General features: G+C 42.9%; 1 protein-coding gene across 1 annotated transcript in view; it reads right to left on the minus strand.

Annotated features, from left to right (window-relative positions):
* SLC6A20 (solute carrier family 6 member 20) overlaps positions 1-5,697 on the minus strand; it is a 37,315-nt gene extending 31,618 nt beyond the window's left edge. Inside the window, exon 1 of the mRNA XM_006261953.4 lies at positions 5,519-5,697. Within this exon, the coding sequence (XP_006262015.1) occupies positions 5,519-5,639 (121 nt within the window). The 5' untranslated portion in view covers positions 5,640-5,697. The remainder of the gene's footprint in view (positions 1-5,518) is intronic.
* Between the last annotated feature and the right edge of the window lie 4,760 nt (positions 5,698-10,457).

Raw genomic sequence — 10,457 nt, forward strand, 5'->3', positions numbered from 1 at the left:
ATCACAGGTGGGGGCAGAAGAGATACAGCTCTGACAAGCATTTATCAGATTCTGATGTAGATTTTTTTCCTTGCCATTTCAGGGTGTGTGTTAAATGAAAGCCATAGGAAGAGCTCTGTGGTGGATAGTATGCTGAATTTGGGAGTGGTGGAAGAAGTGAATTCTGGCAACAGGACTATTTTATGCTTTCTGGAGTAGTTTCCATGGAGGCCAGAAGGTATGGCTTTGATAGGCCATGGTGTGGGAAAATATATAGGCATAGTTTGTAGTCATTAGGCTTCATGATTTTGGCACAGTACTTGTGTGGAGGAACAGGTATCTTCACCTATTATCTTTAATGATCTATTTGATCTGGCCATTTGGATCATTTGGATCCATGAGTTTGCTTTGGGTCCATTTCCAACTCAAAGAGAGGAAGGGATTCTTGGGCTTTTTGCATCTCAGAGGCAATTTACTTCTCCTCTAGGTCACCTAGGCTTTCAGATACCATAGTAGTGTCATGTTATTCAGTGGGATGAATATGTCCCTGTGGGGTTTGAGGTTATGATATTCAATGGGATGAATGTCAGTGTGGGAAATGACAGCATACATGTGAGTGAAGACCAGTCTGTGGCTGAATTCCTAATGCAAGTTACACATTTACCAGTGCTAAAAACCTCTCTGCAGTTACTGTGATGTGTATCTATCTCTTAGGGCATGTACACAAGTGCAGGCAGCCTGTTGAGGAGGCGCTCTAACTCATGGCACTTTACACAAAGCCTCGTAAGTTAGAGCATCATTGAACACAACAGGTATTCCCCTGTTGGGGTTGGGGCAGGGGGTGGCTTGGAGCCTTCCTGCCTGCACTGGCCTTGGCCAGCAGCCCCGCACCCCACCCCCTGCCAGCTGGCAACTGTCAGCAGTGGTTGAGAGGGCAGAGGGGAGGGATTCAACACCCCTGCTATGCGTGCCCCCATCTACTCCAGGAGGGGTAGCCAGGCCAGACCGATGCAGCAGGGGGACTCGGTTTCCCTTGCTCCTGCCCCCCAGCTCCAAGTGTAGCAGCCACAACTGCTACTGTCAAAAGCCTCAGGTGGGGGAAAGAACAGAGCCCCCCACTCTGTGGGTCTGGCCTGGCTACACCTGCTGGAGTCTTGGGGGGCATCAGGCCAGGCCTGCAAAGCAGGGGGCTCTGTTTCCCCCACAACCCCAGCTCCAGATGTGGCTGCCTCTGCTGCTGTCAAAATCCTTGCATGGGGCATGGGATAAGGGAGAATCCCTGCTGCACAGGCCCAGCTCGGCTCCCCACAAGACCCCAGAAGGAGTATCTGTTGCGGGGGGGGGGGGGGAGGCACATGCAGCATGTGGGGGGCCTCCCCTTCCCTGGTGTGTAGGGAGGAGACTTGGTTTCCTGTCTGTGACAGCCCCACAAAATCACATGTGGGTGGACTCACCCAAAATTAATCCTTGCAGGGAACCTATACACAAGTTCCCTAAGGCACTTCACCTTAGAGCCCCTCTGTCTGATATTTCATCAAATGAGGGTTAAATTTTCATGCAACCGGCTAGTTTAAAAGCACTCTGCAGCTGTGAATGTTTGTTATGTTACAGCTGTAGAGCACTTCCAGGGACCTCGTTGCACAAAAAATGTAACTTCTGTAAGTGTCCCTAGTGACTACCATGCCTCCCCAGCGTATGCTGACAATTCAACAGCTCCTAAGTCAAGAAGATGAAAGACTGAACAGAAAATGAAAAGAGGTCTTCCACTCCCCTGAATTGATAGCCACCATAAGCAAGCCACAGCAGAGGAGAATAACTTCCTGGGTAGACAGGGTTGGAGGAAAAGTCTATGGTCTTCCTCTAGATATGCTTTTTGTCTCTGGGATTTTCCTTTTTTTTTTTTTGTCATTTATGCTTAGTGAAAAGGAAGACATCTTATCTTCGTGAAAACTATGTTATTGGACTAATGATGCCATCCATCGAGGGCATTCTGAGCAAAGACAAACCATTTACCGGAATTGGTTTAACAGAGTAAGACTCATTTGCTGAATGCCTTTTTACCAGCAGTCATGCATTGTGGGAATCAAATTCTCAGAGCTGCTGAGCACCCACAGCAGCCATTAAAGTTGATAAGAGATGCAAAAGCTCAGCCCCTTGCCTTTTACCTCCTCAGCTGGAGATGAGCCACCAGGATGATGCCCATAGCTGTATGAGCTGCTCACCAGCAAAGTTCCAGCAACACATCTGTGAACCTAATCTGAGGAAAGAGAGGCACACACTACTGCCATGCTGAGATATGCCATGCTCACCCACCGGGGATCAGCATGGATCTGCCTTGTACCATACAGACAGAATAGGTCTCTCCCTCCCACAGATCAAGAGAAAGACAGCCAGACCTTGTTCCTTTCATAGAGTGAAAGAGGGGAAGGAACAGTAAGTTTCTCTGTCGTGGAAAGTCCTTATTGTCAACACTGGTTCAACACTGTTGTGAGTACTTGAACCGCCAGTGTGTGACTGTGATTTTCTTTGGGAAAAAGCCCCTGCCTTTGACTTTGAGAGTGCTTCAGAAAGACCTGCTGACTAAATTAAAAAAACAGATTTTGGGAAGCCTTTCCCGGTTTCCCTTTTACAGCAAGCCAAAATATTTACGTAAACGTTTGTTATTTGAAATTTAATCCCCAGTATTAACATTCCTTACAATGGGCTCTGCTCAGCACTGAAAATGAATGCAATCTGCACAGTAATGGAGGCCAAAGGAGCCAGAGTGAATGCTGAGCAATAATCCGTTTTATACGGAGAATTAATTTTCTACCTCCTGGCTGTGGTGTTATTAACAACCCCTTTGTTTGTTAGTTGTTAGATAACTGCCCAGTTTGCAAAGGAGTTATCAGAGACCTAATAGTTCTTGTACACTTAGTGGAGGCTGCCACAGGAGCTCTGCAGTAATAGCATCTGGATGGGTCCTTTGGTAAAATCCCTTTTTCACCATCCCCACTTCACTATAATTGGAGCAGCAGTTTGCTATATTAAAACTCAATAAAATAATTAGGAGCTTTCATTCTGCTTCACTATTCTCTAGAGAAGATGCTCACTCAGGAATCCAGATCCAAAGCTCTCTCAGCTTTGGTCATGCTTGGAATGGATCCAGACTTTGCAATCAGTCCCTCTCTTCATAATGGACCCCAGGTCCAAACACCTCATGAACAGTTCATTTCCAGCCTGAGATCCCAGCCAGATTTTCATCTGATGTCTCAGTGATGCTACCATCACATGAACACTGGCCTCCTGTGTTTTGGGCCTCTCTCTATTCTGCAGGAGTGTCACAATATTCATGTTTACTATAAGCAGATTCCAGTGCATCTTTAACTTCATCTACGTAACTGCACATGTGTTATTTCCTGCATAAGTAAACTTTGAACACAGAGAGTCTGGCAGCATTGAGACAGTTCCCATTACTGCACATTTAACACTTCTTAGTTTTGAACCACGGTCTTACTGTCTTTTTTAATATTTGCCTCTTTTCTGAACTAATGATCTAGTCCAAGTGGTTCAAAATGCATTAGACAGTCACATAATGCTATTTTAGAAACATTTTTTCAATTCTTTAAAGTTAATAGGCAGTTTCACTTGGATGTTATTTTAACCAGTGAAAAATAATAATACCAGTCCTGAGAAATAACTGACCAGCTCCTTATTCTGTGTGACTTAGTTCAGAAGCAGGGGAAGAAATAGCAAATGAGTTAATGAGAGGAAAGATAACAGGTTTTAAAGTCCGTAAGGATTTTCTCTTTACTATCGTCAGTGATAAGAGCTTTTAGATTGAATTCTGTTCAGAACAAGGACTGACTTTCCTTTTGTATATCTTGGAGTTCCAAGCACGCGCTAGGTGCTGTATAACAATGCAGAATTTATTGATCAGCTCTAGTTAGGTCCCTGGTACCATGCTGGAGTTTTTTGATTAAACAAAGGTACAACATATTTTATAGCTCGTTCTATCTCATAAAACTTTACAATGGTAGAAACTGATAAGAGAAACTGAGCGAGGTAATTTTGTTCCAATAAAATACCTGATATTTGAGTTTAAGTGTCTTTTAGAACATCTCTGCAGAGACAGACTGTCTGTACTGGAGAGCTGACTGCATACAGTTTGTAAGTGTATACAGAACGTACTATTAAAAAGTTAATATTCTGGCATTTATTTTCAGGCATGAAGACCTCAACCTTTGATGCATTTGCTTTTTTTTTTAGAATCCAGTGGGAACTGCACATCGCCTCACTAATATGTTTCATTTTAGGTACGTAGACAGCTCCAACCACTGTAGTATATACTGCTATGATGAAGTTCGATGGAAAACCCACAGAAATAAATGAAGATTTCCACTGATCTTTGGGAGCTGTGGACCAAGCCTTGATGGCACATCAAAGCTAATCCATTTATAAATGGGTATTATGCAGTCACAGACATTACCAGCATACATTGACAACTAGGTAAAAATGGGCTTCAAACTAAAGGCTAAAAAATATTAAAGATCTATACACAGTTTTTTTTTTCTCCTGGGAAGAAAAAAAGGGTGAAAGAATTATAGGGGACAGATACGATCACAATACTTAATGCACTTCATGTGAGAGGGACTTAATGTGAGAGGGACACCGATGCCATAGTGATGGAGGGAGCATAAGGGTGTGAATACAAGTAGACTGTTTTAGAAACCTTATGAGGGTTCTTTAAAGGTGGTCATTTCCACAAGGTAACTGCTTATTAGAAGTGGCTGTTATGGATTTTCTCTAGTTAACTTTCTAAAAGATTATTTTATTTATAAGGGTAAAAAAAAAAAGCATTGGGTGCCTCTGTTAATGGGTTCTTTCTATAGTTTGGAGAGGGTAAAAAAATTGCAAAGAGAATCTGTTATGGGCCGAGACCAATTTAATATACATTTTCAGCCCAAAGCCTCCTGTGAGGTTCTCAGCTGTAGCACTCCTGTTGACCAAATAGTTTCAGCCAGCTTCTAGGTAATTTTCAAGCCTAGATATAGCCTTTCTAATATGAGGATTTATATAGCAGAAATCCATTAAAGATAGCAGCTTGACTATCTGTTAGTAATCCCTAAATTAAATTAATGTAAATATCTGCACTTTCTTTAGCTTTTTTTGAAATCCCACCTTTAAACCTATGAGGCAAATGCACTGGCTTCCAATACCCTAAAACAATTCAGGAAGGGTTGGATGGGAGAAATCAACCCCATGGAAACCTGCCCCCATTTAGAAAGCGTTGTTCTTCCTTCTGATTTCACAGCTCTGCTGGGAAAGGAGTGATTTGGTATCTGGATAGTGTCTTCAACGTGACATTGAAGACCTGTTCATGTATTTTATATCTTTTGCCTCCATAAGATAAAGACCTTCCTTCAACTCCTCTTTGAGTATGGAAACCTGGTAGATGGGTGCTGTGCTGTCATGGGCAATATGTTCCGGTTTAAAATTGTTTAACATGCTACTGCTGCGTCCATTTGTGGGGAAATCAAGAAACAGAAACCACACTTACCTCCTCCGTACATCTGACATAAATATGGAAACCTCCAGACATTTCCCAGCCCCACTGCATAAGAAATGCAGGCAAAAACAAACTGTAAGGGATTGTCCCATAATGGTCGGGATTTCTCCATTTCATTTGCAGGCACAGATTTCAGCAGAGAGTTCCTGACTTCACTCCTTCAGGTTCTCTTCAAGCCCTGCCCAAGACTCAGCGCCAATCTGACTCAGGGGGGAGTACACTTGCCAATTCCTATCAAGCTTTTTAATTACTAATCTTATTAACAGGCACATAGTGAAGTAGGAATGCTGGTAAATAGATTATAGGCACACACAAAGAACTATAAAACGGGCACTTGGGGTGAATAGCTGCCCGGTTTTTGACTTGCATTTCTGGGAAGGATGTGAATGCAGGTTTGTTTGCTTGTTTTAAATTTGGCTACTGGCACAGTTAGGATGCCTATGGCTGAAAAGACTTGGGAAGTTGGGAAATCGTCCTTACTTAAGGCTATACCCTGCAATGCATGTGTAATGTGCTTCTGGGAATACTTCCATCAAAGAGACAGTAAGCCATCTTGTGTTCAGTAATTCATGAGAGAGGTGTCCACACCGGCAGGATGTGGTTAACTCTTAACTGCTGTCAGCTTCTGGTGTGGAATTACATTGAAACCTACTGCAAGTGCCTGCCTTGGCATAGCTGAGCTTTCCCTCAGGCTTGGTGGCCTACATGCAATAGGTGTGGTGGTCCCGAGGCACACAGTTATCTGCACCATTGAAGGATTGAACTAATAGGCCACTGCAGGGAAGCACAACACGCCTACTTTGTATGCACTGCACCCTGAACGGATGCAGTGTAGCCATTCTTAATGGAGCACTGGTCATAGATCAGCAGACAGCCCTCTACTTCTGTGTGAGGGTGCAGCATGCACAGGGCAGGGCTGTGGTGGTTCCCTAGCACAGTGCTTCCATCGTGTAGACCAACCGTCTAGAGTAAAAGAGTCCTGGTCATAAAAGCTGCCTGTCACTCACAGTCTCTACAAAGATCAGTATCAGTCAAATGGGCCCAGCTGTCTAAAGGTGGTCCTTTCAGGTCAGGACTGAGGTTTTTTGGGAGTGGCACCATGAGAAAGCTTGCACTATGGTACTAGGTGGTGTCCTTACACCTTGGCTAAAGAAAGGATTTATTTCAGTCTCCAAGTGTGTCACTAGCCATAGATACTATAAACCATCTCCTCTCATATGCCAGATCTTAAACTCCTTAGACTTGGAAAGCAAAAGCTTACATCCCATCCACCACAAAGTGTGTTTAAAAACTCTGGTTCAGATCCTCAGCCTTGCCAAGGAGATCATTCTCAAAGGTTTATCTCAGCCATAGGTACTGTAGATCTGGTGACTAGGATAGTTGTGCTTTATTTTATGTTCTTCTTTTCCACCAGTGCTGGTGAAAATAGCTGTGCTTCTGTCTGATTAGATAACCACTGCTGAGGAGTGTATTCAAGTTAAATATTTCCTTAGGCATGCACATCACCCCATTCTATTGAGAGTTAATTTACTAATGGGTGCCAGGGGAATGTCAGGGCCAAGCCAGCGAGTGTAATTGTAATGCACTGAACTGCTAAATCTTTTAGATTTCACCTTATAAATGACCTGGATTGTGAGCCACTGTGGAACACATTTTTAAAGATGCAGATACACATCTAAGCACTTCTAAAAAATCTTACTAGGTGCCTGATAACCCACTGGGAATTAGGCACCTAATCCCAACCTCTGACAGGTATTTAGGCACCTGACTCCCATCGATTTCTGATAACAAAATACCATACATGCACACCGAAAGTTCAGGGACATGTCAACCCATTCTTTGCATTGTGATTTGTAGAGGGCAAAACAGTGCAATCATCACAGCCTCAAAGATGGAGTGACTTTGGTCAAGTGGGAAGGAAGGGGTCACTGCTTCTTTAAGGGTCCCCCTTAAGAAGGAGCCTTAGCTTTCCAATTTTTTTGTAAATACAAGATTGTACTTGACAGTCCAAATAACTCAGGACACAGGAAGGAATTTTTAAAGCCATCCTTTGTGTATTTAAAGATGGTTATCAAATTCCCTTATCAGTCTTCTCCTTTCCAGACCTAATAACCCCAGTTCTTCCAACCTTTCCTTGGAAGTCACATTTTCCAGACCTGTGAACATCTTTGTTGCTCTCCACTGGACTTTTTCCAATTTTATCTTCCAACAACACCTTTTTTTTTTTTTACTTAACTGGAGGAGCTGAATTAGCCCTCTCCATGATAACATTGTTCTTATATTCTATCTATATCTACTGAGGAAATGCTAAATACCGAAGCATCCAATTTTTCATTTGTAGCTGCTTTAATTAGTGAGTGACTACCTAGAATTTTATATTTCTCCCCCCAAATCCTTTGTGTAAGCCATTCATTGCCTGGTGCTGTGGCAGTAAACAGATAATCACTTAGTGATTCCTTGTGAAATAAAACCCAAGCCCCCCACCCAAAAACCTGGGAGAACTAGTTTAATTTACCTGGCTGTCCTTGAGGAGTAGTAAGTCCCTGCTTCAGAGAGCCATGATTCAGAGGCCTGCAGAGGAGGGATACAATGGAGGAAAGAAAGAAGAAATATCAGATAATATTGGTAAAGGCAGATTAATAAAACTAGATTAGGTAAGAAGTCCATTGCTGAGTGCCACAAGAGGAAAACCCTTCTCAGAGAGTAGTAATGAAGTTGTGAATTAATATTCTCACTTATTCTGTACTCACTGTTTCTCATCCTGGGTTGGAGGCATCTAAATTTTATACAGGTTAGTCAGTCTCTCTCTTTCTCAGTGGATAAGCTGCTCTAGTGTGGCTCTGTCACCTGTTCTAGATGGCATTTTAGTTTGGGGGCTGGAGGCCAAGTAGGTCTTCTAATGCTAACCAGGGCATTAGACACAAAGATTTTCTTCAGTGCTTTAGGAGTGGGTTAGACGAAGGACTGCAGGGAAAACTCAAGTTGTAGCCAAATTAGGGCAGACATTTTAGACTGATATTGTTGCTGTGTGGTTGTCACTTAGTAGTACAGCTACTCCTCAGTGGGCAAGTTCTCTGCTCAGAGCAAATGAAAACTCTTCCAACTTTTCAAGAACTTTTAAAGTAGTAGTTTTTGCCTGCTTATACATCAGACTATTGGCCTGTTTCATTACTTTGAGTGTGGACATGTTAATACTAATGGAATTTCCATGGGTTTTTTTATAGCAATGTAAATGACACCAGTGGCACTGGCAGAAGCAAGCAACCAGCCATCTGTAGGTAGCTTTCTTTTGTAAAGTCATTTACAGCACTTGAACATTAGATGGCAGGGGAGCCAGCCATAGTTTACATTTAGTAAAGGGCTACCCTACGAAAAAGCGACCAGGGTTCTGGACATACCCTTGTACTGCTGGATAGTTACTTCTGATGTTCTGGGAGAGTAATTTTACACAACACTGATTAACATACACCGTTGTAGGGCTGCGTATCATGTGTCCATTACACTTCTATGCTGATGTAAAGGCAAGTTACACTGTCTCTTGTCTGGACCCTGAACATATTCTATAAAGACACTTTTTGTCTAGAAGGCCTGCCTCTTCCCAAATGCAATAGCAATAGGATCATTCACACCCACTGTCTGGTGCAGTAAGAATCATTCTGCTGTAGACTTGCAGTGTCTGATTTCACTTGGAAGCCAACAGTAGTCTTTTATAACAGTAGAGACCTATAGAGGAACCATTTTGAAACTGTTATCTGGTATCTTGGGATATAATGTGGAAGACCACTGTGGGGAAACCAAACAATATGGGATACAGCTTAATCCAGCAGTCCTTATTCATGTGAGTAATTCTGAATACTTGCAGTGCATGAGATGGTGACCAGGTCTCTTGTTATGCAGTTTGATGTCTCTTATTATTTATAAGAGAAAAACAGACTGTGAAGAATTTCTGGAACCCTGAGAATATTGTGACCCTTTAAGACATTAGCATGCAGCACGACACCCTAGTCCATTAATGACTAGCGCCTGACCTTAGAGCATTGCCTGCTGTGTTCCTCTTTGTTGGTTCTGTCATATTTAATACAGGTGAAGCTAGGCTGCTTAAATTTCCCTTCCAAAGAAAACATGCTTCATTTCACAAACATAATATGAACCCGAGAGAGATTTGATTCCCATAGAACAGTAGAATTCAAAGCAAAAACAAATATAACTTTATTGGAATGTGCGGTAAGTTGCTATACCATACATTAAGTATTAAAAACATGAAAGAACAAGCAAAAATACTAAAAAAAAAGTTGTTTCATTAGTCCTGTAGTCAAAGACAGCCCTATGGAAAATGGTGTCCTGGGGGAACTTGTATTTTGGTGTCCCTGGCACCTTACTCCCTGGTGCCCCCCAAGTCATTGGCACTCTGTGTGGGTGGGGGAATTGGGGGGCATGTATGGAGAGCAGCCACTGCTGCCGGCCTGGGGCTTTTTATCCTGCTGCTCCAGCTAGCTGGCTCCAATCAGGTCTGGGCACAGCTGGACAGGGGTGGGCTCCATTGCTCAGCTCCCAGGATTAGTTGCCACCAACTCCTGCCCAGCATAAGCAGTGGGGCAGGGATGTGGATGTGTAGAGCCCCACCTGACCACAGCACCCCGGCTGGTTGCCCACACTGCCCACCCCTGAGGCCAGCTCTGTCTGTAGTCATTAAATTTAAATTTCAGCTTCATAAAACAAAATCAAGTCTTCTTGAGCATCCTGACAGTATATCCAATGCTTCACTTTAAGTTATTTCCACATCTGATTTAATGTTCACCCGAAATAATATTTTTAGCCAGAATTAAAACCTGGCTGCAGGGCTATGAAACAGGAGCTACATTATTGGGAGCACCTTAACAGACGGCAGAATTGCAGAAGAAATAGCTTGATTAGTGGAGCATTAAGGCCA

The sequence above is a fragment of the Alligator mississippiensis genome, chromosome 5 (genome assembly GCF_030867095.1).
Source record: "Alligator mississippiensis isolate rAllMis1 chromosome 5, rAllMis1, whole genome shotgun sequence".
Lineage (NCBI taxonomy): Eukaryota > Metazoa > Chordata > Crocodylia > Alligatoridae > Alligator > Alligator mississippiensis.